General features: G+C 38.7%; 1 protein-coding gene across 1 annotated transcript in view; it reads right to left on the bottom strand.

Annotated features, from left to right (window-relative positions):
• Positions 1-23,201, bottom strand: part of LOC134530742 (aspartate aminotransferase, mitochondrial) — a 56,711-nt gene extending 33,510 nt beyond the window's left edge. The window contains exons 1-6 of the mRNA XM_063365865.1: positions 22,716-23,201; positions 18,611-18,767; positions 18,402-18,530; positions 14,359-14,580; positions 6,529-6,685; positions 2,063-2,161 (exon numbers count right to left, since the gene is read on the bottom strand). Coding sequence (XP_063221935.1) covers positions 2,063-2,161; positions 6,529-6,685; positions 14,359-14,580; positions 18,402-18,530; positions 18,611-18,767; positions 22,716-22,804 — 853 coding nt within the window. The 5' untranslated portion in view covers positions 22,805-23,201. The remainder of the gene's footprint in view (positions 1-2,062; positions 2,162-6,528; positions 6,686-14,358; positions 14,581-18,401; positions 18,531-18,610; positions 18,768-22,715) is intronic.
• Positions 23,202-23,695: the final 494 nt, after the last annotated feature.

Genomic DNA, 23,695 nt, shown 5'->3' with positions numbered 1-23,695 from the left:
CTACTTGTGATGAGGCTGAATGGTCCTACTCGCTCGTCTGCACACAGCACACAAAGAGCCAACTACAACTGGCATATTGGTAACTGGTACTCTGAGCCTACTCCTTGCTACTTGTGATGAGGCTGAATGGTCCTACTCGCTCCCCTGCACACAGCACACAAAGAGCCAACTACAACTGGCATATTGGTAGCTGGTACTCTGAACCTACTCCTTGCTACTTGTGATGAGGCTGAATGGTCCTACTCGCTCGTCTGCACACAGCACACAAAGAGCCAACTACAACTGGCATATTGGTAGCTGGTACTCTGAGCCTACTCCTTGCTACTTGTGATGAGGCTGAATGGTCCTACTCGCTCGTCTGCACACAGCACACAAAGAGCCAACTACAACTGGCATATTGGTAACTGGTACTCTGAGCCTACTCCTTGCTACTTGTGATGAGGCTGAATGGTCCTACTCGCTCGTCTGCACACAGCACACAAAGAGCCAACTACAACTGGCATATTGGTAGCTGGTACTCTGAGCCTACTCCTTGCTACTTGTGATGAGGCTGAATGGTCCTACTCGCTCGTCTGCACACAGCACACAAAGAGCCAACTACAACTGGCATATTGGTAACTGGTACTCTGAGCCTACTCCTTGCTACTTGTGATGAGGCTGAATGGTCCTACTCGCTCGTCTGCACACAGCACACAAAGAGCCAACTACAACTGGCATATTGGTAGCTGGTACTCTGAGCCTACTCCTTGCTACTTGTGATGAGGCTGAATGGTCCTACTCGCTCGTCTGCACACAGCACACAAAGAGCCAACTACAACTGGCATATTGGTAACTGGTACTCTGAGCCTACTCCTTGCTACTTGTGATGAGGCTGAATGGTCCTACTCGCTCGTCTGTACACAGCACACAAAGAGCCAACTACAACTGGCATATTGGTAACTGGTACTCTGAGCCTACTCCTTGCTACTTGTGATGAGGCTGAATGGTCCTACTCGCTCGTCTGCACACAGCACACAAAGAGCCAACTACAACTGGCATATTGGTAGCTGGTACTCTGAGCCTTCTCTTTGCTACTCGTGATGAGGCTGAACGCTCCTACGCGCTTCTATCTCAGCTATTGGGCACCAGGTTTACTATCCAAACCAAAATTATTTATCAACGTTGCTAATAGCTAATATGAACCTAATTAAATCCTATGTCTTTTAATCTGATAAAAAGAAACAGGTATATGTTCCATCAACAATCTTTAGAAATCCAAAAACAAAGTGATTTAAAGGATTGACAGTTTGAAAGAATATTCATTTAAAAATAGTTAAATTAACACTTAAAAGTTCTTTCTACTATAGTAGTGTTTAATTCGTACAATAGTATTATAATTTTTAAAGAGTTTACTAAGGAGAAAATTAATTTCTTGATATTAGGTATGTAACTAATCAAGCAATCAACCAATATATACATATACATAGACATATACATAGACACACACATAAACAAACACACACACACCAAATCCTTTCTTCATAAAATTCAGACCAGTAGAAGTGAGCAATATGAGATACTCTCCACTATAACTGAACCAATGGGATTAGAGATCATACACAATTATTAGTATTCACAAAAAACATACCTACTTCAAAATATTCAAATTAGGAAGAGGAAGAGATTTCTCTTTCTATAATGCCAGCCACTCAAAGTTCTTTCCTGGCCTTGTCATTTGTAACAGTGGTCTAGGACCTGACACTAACCTGCGACCTAGCCATGATGCCGGCACTAATAATGTTCTGGTTCAGGCGAGTAGTCCTACATGCATCGTTGCCTACTCTCTGTGTGTTTAGGGAACTATGTTAATTAACTTAAACTCTGAGACTTCCACAGTAACATTAATGGTGTAGTTTTCTAACAAGCTACACATTTTAGTTTGAGGTGTTTTTCTATTCAAAATCCATAGAAGGTCTATAAATTTGTAGAAAGTTATTCATTGTACAAATAGTTCAGTGGAACACCTGGTACTACCACAGAAACATAACATGCTTTTGACACAACCTATCACTAAATCACTCACCATAGAGGCCCATGTTCTTGGCATAGGACTGCGTAACGATGGTCTCGTGGCCTTCCTTCACAAAGTGCCTGAGAGCGAAGGCATCCTTGTCTACGTCACCTGCGACAACATGCCTCATATGACATCTCACTCTCACGTGTGTGGCACTGATACTGAACCTACAGGAAATCTGTTTGTACCCTACCATCAGAATTTAAGTCAATTACTACCAGCTTCTCATTTATTTTATTAATAGGTTCAACAGAGTTGGGTCACTTCTGCTCTGTGGTTTACATGCATGCCACAATAAAAGTATAATTAGGGTAAGTGTAAATGACAAAAATGTAAAATTCAGGTCTTGCTGTATAATGAAATTGTAATAGCATAGTGTCTGCACATAGAATATATTTCCAAAATATTGATTTGGTAACAGTAAAACATGGAAACCAAAACATTTAACTAATTTTTCAGGAATTTACAATTCACAGGTCAAATTACAGTCTTCAGTTCATACACAAGAACGAAATACAAATAAATCAAATACACTAACTTCTTCTTTAATACTATTAAATGAAAAACTCATGTATAAACTATCACAATCCTATATATTATTATGGTCGTCAATTTTCCAGAGTTGATTAATCATAGGAAATGCACTGCTCAAACTTTATATGGCCGGGCGGGTGGTACGACTAAGTAACGAAGACACTGCGGCATGCAGATGCCTAACATTCCGATGAATGGTCTCTGCCAGCCATAGCTGGTCACACAATGGCAATGTGCCGCGACCGCGATGAGCGATTTGTAACCCATTTGGCCAGTCGTTGGGTGAGGCGTCACTGGTCTTTTCTGGAAGGATGCACGAGCGCTTCTTAAGGGTGCAATATAGGCGGGATTTAGTCTGTCGTAACGAGTGTGATAATTGGAGAAGCTTTGTCATATGAGTCGTGATGCCCATCATCGGACTTCAAAGATCCAGTCATGTAACTCTGTTGTGTGTTTCTCTTGGGAAACTAGTTTCTGTGAGGAGGAATAACTGATAACATGGCTGGTTGTTTTCAAGATAATTTTAACTTACGCCTTTAGGTCTAGGATTAAAATTGATGACACACTCTGATTAAGTTCCAAGTACATTTTGTAATGGTAGGATGGCTGGTGGAGCATACGTTGTAACTTCAAGACTGATTTATTGTAATTTTTAGCACTTAGTTATTTAAGCAATAAATTATTTTGGCGAGTTATTTTTAACTTATTTAATCTCCAAGGTTAATTCAACTCACACCAGAAGCATCCTGTACAAGGCAGAATCTTGCCGATTTGAGTGGTATTAATTTGTTTTTAAGTATCAGAAATCCTATTGCTCTATCAATCTATTTATACTAAATAAGGATTTTTTCAGAGTTTCATCATTGTTTCCCCAAAATGAGTTATTGGAATACTAGAGAAGTTATGCTGAGTCATGACATGCCCTTTTAGTTTTCTTGCCTATACACAATATACAATGCACCCAGAACTCAACACCAAGCCGATTACAGTTGACTAGCCAATTAATAATAGTTCTGAATTTAAAAAAAATGGTTTGTAGTTTTCAAGTTATATACATTTTATAGAAATTGTGCCAATCACTGAAGCAGTCTAAGACATTAATCCTCACAGGTATCCATCGCTCGTGAAGCAGTCCATTCTAGTGCGATGTAGAGTGTGCACTGACGATGACAAACAGTTTGAAAAAATGCTTTAATTCAATAAAATTATTTCAATAAATCCTAGTTTATTTGACTTTAAATCTCTGTCTTACTCTCTCAGTGAATGGCCTCACTGACTAATTAAATTTGAGCTTCAAGTTGTTATTTAATGTGTTTTCTATAACAGTATGAACATTATTTTTAATTTTGTAATTAAAAAAAAAAATTCAAATACTAACAATTTAGTAGGCATAGTTTATCAATAAATTTACAATAAATGTTGTTCGATGTACTTTTTCTCACCAATGAACAGCTTTTGACATATAAAGGAAATTAAGACATTTTTGAAAAGGATGTAAACTAACTTTGGCTTAAATGTTTTTTCATTAGTCGGCTGTTAAGTGTGTGTATAGTTAAGACAAGTTTAAGATAAGTTTTTCATTTAGAATTACCAAAAAATTGTTAAGTTTCAATTCATTGGGTACAGAACAAAATTTTTAACCCTCCGTTAGTCGCAGCTCTAAAATGTTTCAGATCGGCCGTGAAAAATCTAAGTACAAACATATATTTTGCAGGAAAAAAACTTTGGCAGGAACAAATACAAAATTCAAAAATTAGCAATATAAAATCAAGCAATAAATTAGCTATAAAAATTCTAATAATAAAGTATACTTTGGTATTTTATCAGTCTCTCAGTTTCATTAGCACAGGTTGCTTTACATTCAGACTGGCATCTCATCCTGACATGTTGGAGGCAAAGTGGTGCTTCACAGACGTGGCAATTGTATTTAAGATGCCTTCTCTTTTTAAAGTGGCATGTGGAACATGGCAATAGTTTTTCACTGGTCTCAGCAGGCGCTGCAATTTCGGATGTACTTGCAGTACTCATATGTTCCGAGTGAAGAATTTTCAAACTGATTGAAATAGTCAACGGAAGTCCAGTATTGGTCACCTTTCTTCTCTCTGATTGTTCCTGATTTAGTGAAACTGCAAGTTGCCGTATAAAAGCCCTCCTGCATCTCACTTTATTTTGGTTGCCAGTTGCCAGTGAATAAAATGTGACTATTTATTCCTCACTATGTTTAACATAGAAAAAAAGATGACCATTGGCCAACATTTAGTACTTCTAGCAACATTATTTGTATCTAACATCTTGTCCACTGTATCGACATCACACTTCGTTTTACTATAGAAGGTTATGATTTCAGACTTTTTTTGTTCTCCAGTTTCCTTATCAATTTTAGCATCAAAGTGCAAGCTAGATATGAGAACAACGCTGCTGTAGGAGTTTGGGGCATATGAAATAAGTGTTGCTTCTTTCTGAAGCCCAAACATGGTTCAATTGTTCTCTTTCCTTTGATTTGAAAGCTAATGGAATTTGCCGTATTCTTTCTGAGCGTCCCAACCATAGACAACCTCACAGCTTTCAAATCTTTTAGAAGACAGCAGCTGCTAAACAATTTGTCAGTGGTTACATTTCTTCCAGAACCACATATAGGACGAATGGCTTCATACAGAAACTTCTAAACACACAGTGTAGCAGGTTCTGGCATCAGATAGACTGAAAATTTAAATTTTGTAGTGAGCAGGTTTCTTTGAATTAAAGGCAACCAGCATTTCATCTAGGGTGAAAAAAAAAAAAAAAACCCCACAAATGATGACAACACAAAAATATTGAACCCAAAATAATTCAGCACAACAGTTGAAACGAGACAAAAACACGACAAAACAAAAAGACTTGAGTCGCACCTGTGTTTCCGTACCATGTGCGTCTCTGCCTGAGGACGGGAGCAGATAGCAGTTCCCGAAACGTCGCTTGTTTCTGTTTTAGAAAAACTATTGTGTTCGTTTGTCGTTTTGTTTTGTCGTGTTTTTGTCTCGTTTCAACTGTTGTCTGAATTATTTTGGGTTCAATATTTTTGTGTTGTCATCATTTGTGGTTTTTTTATTTCGTTCTCTTAGTACATTTTTCTTTGTTTTTTGACCATATTACTGTTTCGGAATATTTTGTGGTGTTCATATCCTTGTTGACAACAGCAATTGTTTGCTTAATTTTGTGTGTTTTTTTGTCTTTTTTGGGTACTTTTATTTATTTATTTTATTTATTAGTTTTTCTTCAACAGAAAAGTTCTTAGCTATGGCGTATGTCCAAAAACTTACATCAAGTCATGCACTCCCATTGCACAAATCTTTTAAAGATAACTTCAATATCTTTCTCATTATCAAGGAAATACCTAATCCTTAAATTCATGCCGTCTTAAAAAAATTAAATGCCTACGTTAGTCGCAGCAATTTGAGAGATCATAGACGTTTATTCCACCAATACCGTTACGTGTACGTAAAAGGTACGCAATGAAATTGCTACAGATAATGTAATAATATAAAAGGAAAAAAAAGGGAGCTAATGTTTATACGAAGAACATAAAACTTACAATATCAGTCACGGAAATCTGTCAGAACAAAAGCGTCATTTTGCAAATCTGAGCTGTCGCACAGAGGTCGGAGAGGCACTTAACTCTCCCGCGTCAAACGTCTGGAATATAATAGGAACCAGGGAGCACAGTCACCGACCAGGAAGGTGGGGAACAAAAAATATCCCTACACTATCTCTTAGATATCCCGCAACAAAACTGAGGGTTAAGAGAGTAAATTAAAACAAAAAAAGATTAATTTTGAATTATTGAACAACACAGATATTTAGCACAACTTATGCCTTCATTTTAACATTGTTTTCTATCAGTTTTATTTAGAGTTACCTGGGGTCCCTAACTTAGTCATTATAACGTGAAAGGTGGCAGTTACCGGAAGCGAATCCTTGGTACGCCATGTCAAAGAAAGGAAACAGCTTCTTTTGTTTGACCACTTTGGAGATCTCGGCCCACTGCTGTGGGCTGGGGTCCACGCCCGTGGGGTTGTGGGCACACGCATGCAGCAGTATTATGGAGCGTTCCGGCATTTTCTGGAACACACACTCCTGCTAGCACATGGCAGGAAGCAGTCAGACTCTAGCTGGATATCTCGGCTCACTGCTGCGGACTGGGGTCCACGCCCGTGGGGTTGTGGGCACACGCATGCAGCAGTATTATGGAGTGTTCCGGCATTTTCTGGAACACACACTCCTGCTAGCACATGGCAGGAAGCAGTCAGACTCTAGCTGGATATCTCGGCTCACTGCTGCGGACTGGGGTCCACGCCCGTGGGGTTGTGGGCACACGCATTCAGCAGTATTATGGAGTGTTCCGGCATTTTCTGGAACACACACTCCTGCTAGCACATGGCAGGAAGCAGTCAGACTCTAGCTGGATATCTCGGCTCACTGCTGCGGACTGGGGTCCACGCCCGTGGGGTTGTGGGCACACGCATGCAGCAGTATTATGGAGTGTTCCGGCATTTTCTGGAACACACACTCCTGCTAGCACATGGCAGGAAGCAGTCAGACTCTAGCTGGATATCTCGGCTCACTGCTGCGGACTGGGGTCCACGCCCGTGGGGTTGTGGGCACACGCATGCAGCAGTATTATGGAGCGTTCCGGCATTTTCTGGAACACACACTCCTGCTAGCACATGGCAGGAAGCAGTCAGACTCTAGCTGGATATCTCGGCTCACTGCTGCGGACTGGGGTCCACGCCCGTGGGGTTGTGGGCACACGCATGCAGCAGTATTATGGAGCGTTCCGGCATTTTCTGGAACACACACTCCTGCTAGCACATGGCAGGAAGCAGTCAGACTCTAGCTGGATATCTCGGCTCACTGCTGCGGACTGGGGTCCACGCCCGTGGGGTTGTGGGCACACGCATGCAGCAGTATTATGGAGTGTTCCGGCATTTTCTGGAACACACACTCCTGCTAGCACATGGCAGGAAGCAGTCAGACTCTAGCTGGATATCTCGGCTCACTGCTGCGGACTGGGGTCCACGCCCGTGGGGTTGTGGGCACACGCATGCAGCAGTATTATGGAGTGTTCCGGCATTTTCTGGAACACACACTCCTGCTAGCACATGGCAGGAAGCAGTCAGACTCTAGCTGGATATCTCGGCTCACTGCTGCGGACTGGGGTCCACGCCCGTGGGGTTGTGGGCACACGCATGCAGCAGTATTATGGAGCGTTCCGGCATTTTCTGGAACACACACTCCTGCTAGCACACGGTAGGAAGCAGTCAGACTCTAGCTGGAGAACTCTTAGGAAATATCTGAAAAACACCAACTTCCTCTACTTGGAATCATAACCAAGAATAAAAACTCTCCAATCTTGGGAATAATACTGCAAAATCCTTAGCATTTACCTTTCCAGATCTTCAGGTACATAAATATTTAGTCTCGACTAAGGTAACTCCTAATTTCATAATTAAGAATGAGATCTAGTGAAAAATAGTTCGGTGGATGTTAATATTATTTTGCACAGATTTTTATTAATTATTTTAGTTGCCTGCATAATTTTTTTTTAATAATTTTCATTCATTAATTGAGATATTCAATTATTAATTATGATGTGAGGAATATTCTTCAAGTAAGCTTTGTAATTAGTAAAATCTTATATTTTAAAATTATAAAGTACTTAAATGAACATGAGGTCTATTATTTCTCACAGATATTTATTTTTATACATTATACCGTAAAACATAGTTTTAAGAGAATTTTATAAACCATGTGTTTTTATAATGCAGCTACTGATTGATTAAACATCATTATCAGCAAAATGAGGAATCCATGCTCAACTGTTAGAAAAGTTAAGGTGAGTCATAGTCAACGCGAGATATAGTCCACATTTTGTTTAGCTCCTGAAATATTGGACAATTTATAAACAAGAGTATTGCAGTAGCAAGATTGAACATCAACGTCACACCGAAGGATTCACTATTCCACAGTCACACTGTCACAAATTAAAGAGTCATCACATAAGAAACACCACTTATGTGACAAAAAGCATATTTTTCAGGAGAGCTTAATAACTTTATGAGCCATGCTGGAACTGAATGATAGCCTGTGTTAGAAAAAAGACCATAGCAGCGCATTGTCAGGTTTTTGGTGATTTCACTTTGTGAGAAGATGCTAATTGTTTATATTTCCATGGGAAAAAAATAATTTTTTAAGAAAATGTCACTTCGGCAGTGTTGTTTCTTAAACAACAATGTGTTGAAGTTTGTAAAGTTCTTAATGTGATAGAGTTTATTAATTTCATTTTAATGAATTGATGATTACTAAGCTTTGGACAACGGAAGTGGCAGTTCAGCAAAGTTAATCAAGAGAAGGCAACTAGTAGTACCGTACTATTGATTCAAGCTTCCGAATTTTTGGTAGTATATATTTGTAGAGTTGCGAACTGGTTAGATTTTGTTTCTACGAGAACTCCCGTGATTGTATCTGAGAACTTCAACACAGTTACACAACCATTGACTATTCGTCAAAATACCCTAGCCAATCTTTTGTATTGAAGGGTACCTAGGACTCCAAAGCTGTAAAAGACATACAGTATGTAAACTAACTATGTACGAAACTATATTTAAAAGTATTGTACGATAGTGTTAGTGAATCCATTCTGAGAGTACCCAATTGGTTAACATTTGCTGTAGTATTTCTTGAAATAGTTAAAAAATGTAATATTCTTTCAAATTGTCACTTATTTTCTTAATGATGGAGACAATTATAATACATTGATATTATAATTAGTTTGATTATCCCAAAGGCTTATTTAAGAGACAAGTTTTCAAACTAGTGCTTTTACTGAGCAGTATTAATTCTAGTTGAAGTAAATTTTCACCTCAGACTTGGGTTAATTTCATACTTTTACTGGTTGTTGTTTTTTATTAATTCAAATACCTCTGCCAGTTACAGATTTATAAGATAATAACTTTTAATTTTGTGAATTTGAAACAGAAATGGAAATTAATAATGATATAACCAATTGGAAACTATCGGAAAGTTATAAATTTAAGTACAATTTTGTGAAATATTTTTAACGTGCTTTAATAACTGTAAACCTTTTGTGGTTTTATTGAGCACATCAAGGATAGGTAGTTCTTCATGACATTAAAAATTTTAATGTGAATACCTTTACTTGTAGGTAGTTGATTCCGAGTATTTCTTAGTTATTATAATCATTATTAAATTCAGTTTGTGAAGCTAAATTGGTGCCCATTCAAACTATTAAAATTAGAGATACTTACTTCAGAAACATTACAATGCTTAAACTAAACATTTTTGTATTATAGTTAGAAATTTAATTAAAGCTAACAGAATTCGTGGTGCTGAAACAACAGAGTAAATATTTAAAAAATCTAGTCTTACAATAACGTAAGACTTTTTAATAAAAAAAACCCAGGGAAGACACAAGACTGAGATTCTAACAAAGTCTGTATACAGTGGCGTAGCCAGGATTTGTGTATGGGGGGTGTTAAGAAGCATGCCGCCTCCCCCCCCCCCCCCCCCCCCCGCCGTATTAAAGCGGGGGGTCCGGGGGTCCGGGGGTCCTCCCCTGGAAAAATTTGGATTTTAAGGTGTAAAATAGTGCTATTTTAGCAGTTTTCGGTACTTAAATTTAAATATTGTAATGGTAAAATTTTTATTAATTTTAATATGAAATTTGTTTGAGTGATGAATAAGAAATTAATTAAAGATTTGGTGCTAGGGGGGGGGGGGGTTTGAACCCCTAAAACCCCCCCTGGCTATGCCCCTGCCTGTATACACCCTTATTTTGTACCAAGATTAAGTTTCATTGTCTCAAGTGAAACAATTCTTTTACGTATAAAATAACTAGACTGTAACCCCCTGTTTTACACCAATGTGCAGTCTTTTAGGAAATTGCATTTCTAGCATTACACAATTCTTAAAAACAAATACAACAATTGGACTATGAAACATGCAAATCATCACGGAATAATTTTATGTCCAACACTTTTTTTGTTTGCAATATTTGGGAATGCTCTACTAATTGAAGTAAATTGCAAAACATTTTCACTTCCTATGAGTGCAGGGTTCTGGAATATTGCTCTTTAAGCAGCACAGGTGTGTGTTACACAACGGCTCATACAACTGAGACACACATGAGATAAGACAGAATGTTTTAAACCTATCATCACACCTTGGTGCAAACTATGGAACTCTCAAACTAATTGATGAAAAACTCCAAATTCGAGTTTTTCAGACTTCTTTGCACAAATATTAATGGAAAAAGACACGCAGATGAAAGCTGCCAAGGCAGTAACACGGGCAGGAATCTCGCCAGACGCTGCATGTAATCCAGTAGGGGAACCTGTCAGTGCTGATCTTCTGTCACATCCCGACCTCTTCTCCCGCCCAACGACCTTCAAGAGCTCGGCAAAGTTTAATACACGAGTTTGGTAGTTTTAGTATTAAGTTTGTTGTTTTACAAAGTTATAAACAAACAAAATAGTTTTCTAGAAGGCCCTCCTGTTTTAATAATTACAGAAAAGACACAAAACTTTGTACAAGAAGTATTATTTAAACACATTTGTTTCTAACATTCTTCTGGAATGTGTATGTGTGTGTATGCTACCAGCTAAATTAAAATGAAAATATACAAGAGGAATTTATTAAGGATAATTAAGGTTTAGAACAAGTACTACAAAATGACAATAACAGTGAATTGAGGTTGAGGTGGATGGCACACTTTATGACTTCTGTTTTATCTAAAAAAAATTTTTTAATATTTTCACTTCAAGGTCTACTAGTTGTGGCACATTGTATTTTTAGTAATACACTTTCTTTGATTATAATTATTGGAATTTGCCTATTTGCATCTCAAAAATAATGTCATTTTTTAATGGAAATATTATTGTAATTTTTTTTAAAAATTTTATTATAAAGAGTAGGGGTTCTACAAACGCAGGAACGGCATACAGGAATTGTACGAGAAGTGTGTGGGTCGGTTTTCCCCATGCTGGGACTCATACCAGAATTTCAGTGTTTATTTGGAATGTGCGAGTGGTGTGCTCCGAGCATGCGTGGCGCCCGAGTGTGGTCTGCTTTGTGACGACTGGAGGTGTGCACACGTAAGAGAGTGGGGCGCTCAACATCTAGTGCAGAGACCTGCATGAACGCCAGAGCGACTCTCACTGCAACTCCTCAACTGCCGAAGTAACATCCACCCAGTATTTTGACCTCAATGGTGACGGAACAGTTTCCTGAAATTAAGTTCTGCATGGAAGAAGTGCCTTTCTAGTTTTACTAGTGCCGAGGCATAGAACTAACTTTGTTTGATGCGGGACTTTTTTTTATTTGGGAAACTATCTTAGAAACTACTTCATTTTAGTTTTGGAACTAGTGTGAAAGCATAACTTCTGTTACGTTCCCACGCGCCTCCAACACGAGACAATAGTGCGCGGGAGTGTGCGTCCAGGGTAATCTAGCCATGCGGCACACACATGCAGTAGCCACCTGTGTGCATGGAGTGGGAACGAGGTGGGCATGGGGAAGGAACAGGCTCTACACTAGGCCTGCACTACCCGAAAAGTTGCGAAAATAACTTTTGACATTGTCATATTTTTGCATAATACTGTAGTTTTACTATGAGCTATTGCTTCAGTTTTCATCCTGGACCTGCCTGCGCAAATCATTTAAGTTTTGGAGCCATCTTCAATAATCTTTCACATCACTTTCTTTTTGTTCACAATTCATTCAGACACACGATTGCACACACAAGTATACCGATAAATTGGTGGCCCACCCAAAACATAGACTTAACAGAGGCTCCAAATTTAGTCGCTAGTTTAGTATGAATTTTTGTAGGTTTAAGATTTATGTACATGCATGTGTAAAAGTTTTGCTCTAGTTGCTAGTTAAGTATTAATATTTGTAGGTTTAAGATTTATGTACACACGTGTAAACATTTTGCTCTACGAGTAAATACATCAATAAATTCACTAAGTCAAAACAGTCTATTTCACTCCAAATGATCTTAACTTTGCTCTCGGTTATTCTTTGCCCCTTATTCACTCTGCAGTTTGTTACACACCTTTTTTTAAAATTTAAATGTGTTCATCATTTTGGACGTTAGTTAACATTTTTGTTTTGTACCCCGTGAAGGAAGGGAGAAGGGGTTACAGGATTTTAGAAAATTATATATTGCAATGACTTCATTATACTGTGCTTTTGTGGAAATTCATACAAAAATTTTCACATCTGCCAAACTGTGCCATTTCTAGGTAATTTTATGGTACGCTTTTCATTTTTTAATATATTTAGGATATTTTAGATTTATTTTTTGGGACTTTTTATTGTAAGATATTTATATAATTTTTTCAAGCCTTTCCACTTGGCATCTACAGCTTCCTGCCACCTAGCGACAGTGTTCTTGTTTCTTTTTCCCTTGCAGAGCTCATCACGCTACTCTACCTCCCTTCTCCCATCTTCTTTCCACCACTGTGCTTTACACACGCAAAAATCTTTACCCATGCCTCCGTGCCTAAATCCTTCTGGCGACTTAGCCACTTTTAGCCTTCCGCCAACTACTTATTGTTAAATACAAAATCCTCGAATCAGACTAACAGAGGAACTGGAAATAATTTATTTTACGTGATATTGTTTTATCTAAATGCAACTGCGAGTTTTAGCACTTACCTACAATAATAACAAATACTCACTTGGCCACCTACAATCTGGCTTTGCCATGTTTTTTTTCTGTTACAAAATAAAAACAGAATCTCACTTGATACCTTTTAAGTGGAATAATAATGCCACAATTTCCTATTTCTCACCAAGAATATATATTTTGTTATACTATTCAATTTAAAAATTGTTAAAATTTTTATTCATAGTCTTATTAGGTTCTACATTTTCAAACTTATACGCTTTCTTGAGCTTATGAATTAAAAACATTATTTTTTTTAATTTGAAATGCTTATTTATGTGAGTTTATGTTTATTAAATTAATTAACACATACTACAAATACAAAATTATGATAGTAATTAAAATAAATGAGATAAATTACTACATAGCAAACCCAACATTTTAATATCCCACAATTTGCTTACATCTGATGTTGAGCACAAACATTTTATATTTTTCAAAACTTCTCTTAGTATGAAGCACACTACAAATGTTTCAATTAAACACGTATCACCCAGTTAGAAAACTTTTTATAAAGAAATAATAAACATTTAGTTTTGTCTGCAGAAAGTTCCAGGTCATAGGAAAAAAAAGTTGGCGAAGTGTGGATAGCAAAGCTTGAAGGAAGAAATGAAACTTGTAGCATTGGGTTGGGAGGTAAACAATATACGCACAGTTTTATTTCTTGTGGGTCACACGGGCCAGTGGCAAGAGATGATCCTCCCTGCTTGGCAGCTATGACAAAGCACTCTGTGAGAATTTTATGAAACTACTTTGAGATTTTACACAGCACTTTAAATAGCTTGCAAACACCCCAAAACCCCACTAGCACTTAGTCTTAAACTCTTAAAGTCTTAAGCAACAATTTTCTGTGACAAACAACTTGAATGCAAGTTCCTTCTTTTGCATTAGTTCTTTAACACTGAGTATTAATCAAACATATCACAAGTAAGCACAACCAAATACTGACCATAAACGTATCCTTTGATCAACAGTGTGAAATGTAATTTCAAAGCGAATGGTTTGGTGGTATCCTGCTAACGAGAGTCGGGGAGGGGGTACTCACGGCTATGTCCTGCAGGGCGCCCTGGAAGTCAAAGCCACAGGTGTTGGGGTCGTAGTAGCGGTACTGCTTGACCCCGAGCCCCGAGTGCTTGAAGATGGGCGTGTGGTTGCCCCACGATGGTGTGGGCAGGTACACTTCCTTGTTGCCGGGGAAGAAGGCGGCGAGGAAGGCCCCGCCCAGACGCAGAGCGCCTGTGCCCGAGATGCCCTGCAGCGTGGCGTTCTGCAACACAGAGTCCCACACTCCCAGCGCTTCGTACAGCCTCGCAGTCTCGCATTCCCACAGTGTCTTCAACCAGGCATCCTACTGCTCGTGATCCGGGCGTGTTCTGGTACTGGTGGCATCCTGTGTTCGCTCAGAATCTGTTACTGTTTGTTTTTATTTCAGTCAAGTGCTTCCTGTTTTCTTGTGGGTTACATTTCACATTTTCACATTTGGAATTCACCTTGAAACAATATTGACGTTCAATAAACTGCCATAGCAATGTTAACTGATTCAGGTTAATTCATTTTATTATGTAATGTTTAACTTTGTTTACAAAAATAAGAGTATAAGAAAATTAAATGAGAATAGAATTGTCAGTACTGTATATTTTAATTGCAACAGTATGAACAGTATGGTGAAGGCATGCATATTTGTATGGCTGTTGACAGTGCAGCTAAGTTGTTTTGTTTTCATGTTATTAGGCAAATTTACAACTTTCCTCTAAGAGAAGACAAAAATCTTCAGCAAGGACAGTATATATGTTGAATTTGTGTAGTAACTGAAGTGCTGGTAAGTCTTAAGTGACACACATAAATTAGAATTTAATTATGTATACACGCACATGCATCCTAGACAAACTGCGAAGTACAAATATAAGATGCATCAGATCGCTGAAAGTCTTCACGACTGGATTATTTCTGTCTAAATGTGAAAAAGATACATTTTGTAATATTTTTTGAAACTGTCAAACATATGTTGCAAATGTCTGGCATTTTATACAATATGTTTTTACAAAGGAATAACATTTGAAAGTAAACTAATTGAATTGAAAAAAAAATAAAACCTAAAATGTGACCTATGTTGGAAATTAGCAAAAAATAGAAAATAAAAATGTAATTTAGTAAAAAATTAACATCTCTAGCAAAATGATAATTTTTGTGGCCCATAATTATTTTTATTATTAAACTAGCTGCTCGACCCGGCTTCGCACGGCTATACTAATGGAAAAAAAAAAGCCACATCTCCCATTTACAGTAATGGTAAATAAAAAAAATTCAGTGAAAATTTATTACAATGCTGTATAATGTACCGGAGAGAAAATGAATAGCATCGATGGTTTCCCGACTCGTGCACGCAACGTACAACTGATGTACCCGTACTTCACTACGGCAGTCTACAGGCAGATCACTCTTGCGCCGCTCATTATACCTGCCCCTCCTTGTGGGTACGCCACTGCCGCGCGATGCCCGTTGCCATGGAGACGCAGAAGGCATGAACAATGCAAAATCCTGTTCTCATACAGACAAAGTACCCACTGTTGCCTGGTTTTAACCACCCATGGGATCTAATTTTCGGAAAATGTCATCCTGCGTAACATAAGGAACATTACTGTGAAGTTTCAAGTCTGTAAAATATATACACTTGAAAAAAAGGGCAATAAAAAACAAATTAAACACAGAGAGAGGAAAAAAAAACAATAGTTTAGGTTTCCAATTTAAAGTGATAAAAAGTATTTAAATACTAATTGAACTCTTATGAGGGTACTGATTTCTTCGTTGTTAATATCACACGGGTGTTTTTTACTTGTATGGGAAAATTAAGAATGATAAGGCATCTAGTGCATGGCAACAATGTTAATAGGCAATAGGAAATAAACTTCTAGCGCCTGCGGCATTGTCAACACACACTTCGTACGTGTACTGCATGTTGTATCTAACCCCCCTCCAACGCATTTGATTCTAAATTGGACTTTCAGTAAGGATCCCTAATGTTATTGATAATATAATATAGCCTATAGCCTTCCTCGATAAATGTACTATCCAACACTGAAAGAATTTTTAAAATCGGACCAGTGGTTCCTGAGATTAGCACGTTCAAACAAAAAAACAAACTCTTCAGCTTTATAATATTAGTATAGGATATCTGTTAAATGTCATATTTGCCAATTTTGATATCCATACTAATCTATAACAATAAAACTGTTTTGAGGTAAAGATATCTGCACATTTGCTGAAAATAATTTTAAAAAAACTATTGGAAAAGTCTATTAACATTATTTAGTATTCTAAAACATACCTAGTTTTAAAATTTTTTGTCAGTTTTTTCCAGCACCAATATAAAATACCCACAAGGATTTCGATGAAACTTTTTTTCTCTCTCTGCGAGGGACAAATAATAACAGAAAAAAAATTGTGTAGAACAGAACATAGATACTAGACTTTGCACACAAGATAAGAAAAGATAACACTCACAGATTTACTCATAACACCAAATTTAATTTATAGTCATATAAACATGAAAACATTTATTGATAAGTTTTTTCGATCTTTAGTAAAGATCGCAGGCCACTGCCTGGAGTTGCTTGGCTTCTGGACTGTGACGCGTGGAATGCGAAAATATCACCGATGTTTCGGTCTACATTGCAGTCGCCATCATCAGGGTAGAGTTACCTACCGAGGTTATTACAAGTTCTTCTGCCTTTAATACTCTCACCTGAGAGGAGTGTTCCCCAATTGGCTGCAGCTGTGAACCAATCAGACTTTCTTTCTCCTGGTTGGCTTGTTGGTTTGGCCAATTGGAGCTGGGCTGGTGGGATTGGCTGAGAGTGCTGGCCAATCAGTGGCTTCTTCTCTTCTGGTTGGCTGGGCGGTTTGGCCAACCAGAGGCGATCTGTTTGTTGTTGGATGCATGGCTAGGTTTTGAGGATTTCTCAAGATTGGGTCCCATATTTTGCTTAATTCGTAACCATCCTCTATGTTCAATGGGTGTTTTGCTATTTCAACAGATTCTCGAATGTACTTTTTCTTATATTGTGGAATTTTGGCTACGGTGTGGGACTGGTCAAACTCAATGCTGTGTCTGGTTTCCAAGAAGTGTTCTGCTATAGCTGATCGTAGGTTTTCATGTTTATAGTCACTGATATGTTCTTTAACCCTTGTGATTATTTGCCTGCCAGTTTGTCCTATATATACTTTTACACACGAACATGGAACCGTGTACTCACCGGCTAGATTTTTGACTTAAGTTTTATCTTTCACTGATGTCAGGGACCCCTCAATATTGTTTACAGGTTTGAGAATAGCATGCATTTCATGCTTCCTGAGAATTCTGGCCACTTGGTCTGAAATTCCTTGTAACCCTCAACTGTGAATTTTCACTAGTCAAGTAAACTCAAAGAAAGTGCCTTAGAATAAGTAGGCGTCACTCGTTTTTGTGCAATTATGTTAACCTTTTCATTGTTTTTGATTTTGTTTATCCATGCCAAATGAAACCTAAGAGTAATTTTCTAATTAGGGCCGGCCCATACTTTAAATGATGTAATTTTAATATATTTACTAAATTTAATATATTTGTCAACCAATTCATTGAATGTTATAAGTTTAATATATTTGTCAATACGTATACATATATTAAGTTACTTCTTAACCTGTTTGTGGAATCCATGTTTTGTTGACTGATGTTAAAGTAATTAAGAGTTAAATAAACATAGAGATATATAGACACACACACACACACACACACACAAGGATTTCTGTTTTAATAGCACAGGATTGTATGATAAAAATAATTTGAATTGTTTTCAGAAATTTTTAAAACCCTGCATTCATAACACTACACAACCACACACAATATGCTAATAAAGTAGTAGTTAACTTATTGATTTAAGTTACACAGCTTTAATATCTTATCTTACACAAACACAGAGTCTGTTACTAGTTCTCAGAACTAAAGGTTTAACGGTAAACAGTATTATTTGTGTTTACAACTGTCATGAGACTTGTCTGTTATAAAACAGTGACTCCAGTACTAGGAATCTTGTGGTGGAATAGAGGGCGTACCAGGCCGTTCTTGACCTGCTCGCTGCCGTCACCGAGGGCCAGGTTGATGGACAGCTCGCAGAACTGGGCGCTGCCCCCGATCGGAGAGTACTCCTTGTCCAGGTTCTTGGAGCGCATCCTGTCCTCTGCCTGCAACATCACCACGATTCATACTGGAGGTGCCAGCCACAGGACCGCGCAAGCAATACTCCACCTCCTCACCAACCCACCTTGCGGACACTCGGCAGAACAAAAGGCTTCCCATCGTCGTCTCGGTACGCTCCCACGCCCAGGTTTATCTTGTTTGGGTTGGTGTCGCGCTTGAACGCTTCTGTGACTCCCAGAATGGCATCGGGTGGGCCCATCTCCACGTGGGACCACCATGACCTGCACTCATCACGACAGTCGTCACGGGCTCTTCCAAGCATGACCTGCACTCATCACGACAGTCGTCACGGGCTCTTCCAAGCATGACCTTCACTCATCACGACAGCCAAAACGCTCTGCCAAGCATGACCTGCACTCATCACGACAGTCATCACGCGCTCTTCCAAGCATGACCTTCACTCATCACGACAGCCAAAACGCTCTGCCAAGCATGACCTGCACTCATCACGACAGTCATCACGCGCTCTTCCAAGCATGACCTGCACTCATCACGACAGCCAAAACGCTCTGCCAAGCATGACCTGCACTCATCACGACAGTCATCACGCGCTCTTCCAAGCATGACCTTCACTCATCACGACAATCACCACGCGCTCTTCCAAATACAACCTGCACTCATCACGACAGCCATCGTGCTCGGTCAAGCATGACCTGCACTCATCACGACAGTCATTACACGCTCTTCCAAGCATGACCTTCACTCATCACGACAGCCAAAACGCTCTCCCAAGCATGACCTGCACTCTTCACTACAGCTCTGACTTAGTGCTCTGTATATTCACAGAGGAGATATTTAGGCGGGGGAAGAATGGTTATAAGTGTTAATATGCTTACAATGTTAAGTGAATAAACCAGAAAATAACACTTGGAACTATAACTGACTAATTTTTCTTTATTTAATTACTAATTTTCAGTGAAAAAGGGGTGGAGGGTAACAAGAAAATTTCCAGAACAGGCCACTGGACTTGCTATGCCACTGGTTAAATGTAGACAACAGGAACATGGTAAGGGATGAGTATTGTCAGAGGGGGCAAGAGATAAGAGAGCTAGTCCAATACAAGTACCTGGGGGTACGTACTCCATCATAGAGAACTACCTGTGATGGTGGAAGCAGGTTCAGAAAGTAGTCAAGAAAGGGAAGAGAGTACACTGGGTGTCTACCAGCTCTAGTAAATGAAATTCCCTGATTTTTCCAGGTTTTCCAGGTCTAAAACTGAACTTTTCCAGGCTTTCTGTAACACAATTACGACATTCCACGAAACTGAAAAAACTGCATAACAGTACACTGACAGGTTTCAAAGTATTTCAACTCACTTAAATTAGTAAAAAAATACCTTCTTCCAGACGTGGCCAAAGTGACTCAATTGATGGCAAATAAAACATGCTGCTACAAATATTTCTAACACTTACTTTTGCAAAAACATAAGTAAAAGGAAGCTCCCATCAATTTCGCAGTGACTCAACTTTTGCGTCTATTGTACTTGCTTCAGAATGAGCCAAATCGAACACTCGAGCCTTCTTCAACTGCAATGCCTTGATCTCCTCTTCAACTCTTCTTTTTCTGCCTTCTTCTTGTCTGTAGCTTCCTTTTCTTACATCTGTCTTTGTGCGATCAGTATTTCTTCCTGCAAGTTTTCAGTCAGAAAATTATAATTTACTGAAAAACCTCTTTCCAATGATGCATTTCCATGGGAAAGTACCAACATCATCCTCACAAACTTTAGAAGGCCTGTTTTGGCAGCTACTGTATATGCCTTAAGAATGAGCATCCACAAGTGATCAAGGCGCCAGTCTTCTCGAGAAAAGACGAGAACAGTGCTTCAGAATCTTGCGAGGAACATACCAACTGATATGATCACTCAATGTTATCAGCTTCTTGTCCTTATAGCCACTTGTTTTGAAGACAACATTCTAAACTGTAATTCACACGCTGTTTCCTCACACCCGAATTTAAAGCCACAGACGGACATAAGCAGGAAAGTCCCTTGGTAAGTTTGTACTTCAGGGGACTTTTGTCTTGAAGTTTTTTTACCATAACCTTTAGACAAGTCCTAACATCATTTTTCAGTAACAGGACAGACTTTACTAGTAATTTCTCTTTCTTGATGGCATGGCGTACTGCATAACCCAACTTGATATTGTTAGCAGTCAATAGATTTTCCTGGTTATCCACATTCAACCGAGATACATTGTGTTTCTCCCTAAAGCTCTTCAGTACCTCTGGTTTAAAAAACTTTCCTGCCAAAGCTAATAAAATGTCTACCAGTGAATCATAGAGAAAAGGTGCCATGGGTGCTTCACTTTGGAACATTGTGAGAAACAATTCCCGCTCTGATGCCAAAGAGTAGAAGAATGTCAATTTTACTTTCTTCAAGAGCACTTTTCACTACACTGAAAGACACAGATGAAATAGAAACTTCACTAACAAATTTCTTTAGGTGGGGTAACGTTTTCATGGCACACTCAGCAACTGCAGTATTCCATCTGATTGCACAAAATTTCTTGGAAAAAAGCTCTGATCCAGTTATTCTAATGTAATCTGCCCTCCTTGCAGGTAGGTACATGCATAAACAAATAGTAACTGTGCCTCAAAAAACTAACAACGTCTAATTGTATAGCAGAAATTCCAGTTTTGAAAGCACCATGGACCGTATGAAGCCCACAGCTACCAATTTTGTAGCAACGATGGCGAATCTTCGCCTAAAGTGTCTGTGATATGTATTTTCAAAGCTAACAAAAATGCCCAGTTTACGTTGAGGGCATCCATTGATGCACCTGTCGGTATAATCAGAACGTGGGAAGCACATGCTGCAGTACGTACGTCAGCAGGATAACAAACCAGCTTGAACCAGTTTGTATCACATGATTTAACGCCACTTCCGAATCCGATGGTAAATAAAAGAAAATGGACGTGGGAACTGTTCGTTATTTTCCATTAAATTTTAAAAAAATTGGGCGCGATTCACTTGATGCTACGTCAATGCAAGCAGATCAATAAACAAAAAACGTATTGCAAACTACAACCTACCAAACAAAAATTCCCTGATTTTTCCCTGATTACAATATTCCCTGATTTTTCCAGGTTTTCCAGGTTTTCCAGGCCAGTAGACACCCTGAGTACAGGTCTGCTTGGCAGGACACTGAAGGGTCTGTGAAGGAAGGTAAAGAAAAAGGCATACTCCACATTTGTCAGGCCAATGATTTAGTATGTGGCGGTGATAGGGACCCATACCGGTGACGACGGAGCAAGGGCTGGATAAGATGCAGCATACAGCAGCGAAGTGGGTCATGATGGGGAGAAATGGGAAACACTTGTGTAGAGAAGGGCACACAGAGAGGGGAGACCATATGTGGAAGATACAGAGGAAGTGGAAACAAACAGAAAGCTCGACACTCATTCCTGATGAGGACAGAACTGGAGTGGAATGGGCTTGGGAGGAAGGCATTGGAAGAGAGGTGCGGATAGGGTTACCAGACGTCCGGCAAAAGGAGGACATGTCCTCCTTTTTATGTATTTTTTTGCGTCCGGCCGGATTTTCCTTAATGCTCCAAAATGTCCGGCTTTTTTATAAAGTAAGATAATTCCTTTAGTTACACTCTGAGTAAAGCGCGCGGTGCGCGCTAATGCGCTGTCCGCAGAGTCACCCCACTAGTAAGTAGTTCTATGACAGCTTGACAGGTAGCAGCACATGTTTTTAATATGTGTAGTATGTTTGATTCTTTATACTGAAACTGTATTAAATGCCAAAACATTGTAAAATATCGTACTCCATTGTAATTAATTCATGGCTTTTTAAGAAAATATATTGTCCTCCTTTTTAGTGAAATGTCCTCCTTTTGTGAGATGAATGTCCTTTTTTATTATCAGTGTCTGGTAACCCTAGGTGCGGAGGACCTAAAGAGAAAGCTAAAAGCGGAGAGGCAGTGAATTAAAGGTGAACTTACAACCGGGTGGAAGCCCAAATGCAAGAGGATGTAAGAATTTTCAGTTCAAAAACGTTCAAGGTCCCTGCCTTGAGCAAGGTCACGGAGACGAATTTTTGCAATAAAACATTTACCAATTAATGCTCAGCAGAATTAAATAGAGCAAAAAAATTAACTACCTTTAAAGTAAAATTTTAAATCACAATACTATATTACATTTATTTAAATTTAGTAATTACTCACCCGGCTCTAGAAGAAATTACATTAAGTGAAGAAGCATTATTATTTAAAAAGTTGTTTGAAAGAATAATTAGTCTCGAAGAAAGGGCCATTTAGAAAGGGTACGTAACAATTAACACGGCAAGTATTAAATGCAAATATAATATCGCTATCACTCTGAAGAGGAGATAGCAGAACACTTTTTCGTCCAATTATTATGCAACGTGCAAAGACAATTTAAGAGGAAGACCAGAAAGTCAATGCTCTTTTCACAAATCCCACAGTTAAAAACTCATCTATTGAACGTCCAAACAGACTCTAAAATCATTGGCTTAAGAGTAGTGTCTGCATTGTGAAAACAAATTTAAAAGACTGTATTTTATGTAAGATACTGTTTAAGACAGACATTTTCATTCATACTTAATAACCGTCGTCAAACGTCGTCAAAAACAATATCCGCAAAGTTTTGGGCGAATGAACAGTGGCTGAACCTGCATCACGTAATGCCATCAACTGATAATTTTTGATCCCTTGTCCAAACAATCTCTCTAGCGTTTTACAGCGGAGTTTATGCAAACTAGCTGCGCAAACTACAGCCCGGTGGAACTATTGAAAATAAGACAGTAAATTTGAATGTACTAAATATAAAAACGAGTGAAAAGTTTTTTGGATTTATTTAAACACTGTTACAGCTATTTCAAAGTAAATAAGTTCTAAAGATCATTAATAATTAATGGTAGAAAAAAAAAACTATGCAAGAAAAACTGTGAAAGTTTTCACTACCTGAAATGTTACACAATGAAATGTTACATCACCGACCATGGCCTTTAAGCCCGTGCTCCGCACTGCCAGTACCGTATCCCGTTTTCGGAGCGCGCCCCTTGCCCAGCCGGATTGAGTCAGGCGAGCGCCCCGGGCGTGACCCCAATAGACAACAAACCTCATTAACAGTCACCGCGGCCACTGGCCTTAATTAAAATGCCCGTGACTATGATCAAGTCAGA

This window comes from Bacillus rossius, chromosome 1, assembly GCF_032445375.1.
Source record: "Bacillus rossius redtenbacheri isolate Brsri chromosome 1, Brsri_v3, whole genome shotgun sequence".
NCBI classification, from domain to species: domain Eukaryota; kingdom Metazoa; phylum Arthropoda; class Insecta; order Phasmatodea; family Bacillidae; genus Bacillus; species Bacillus rossius.
This window is presented reverse-complemented; position numbering and strand designations above follow the sequence as displayed.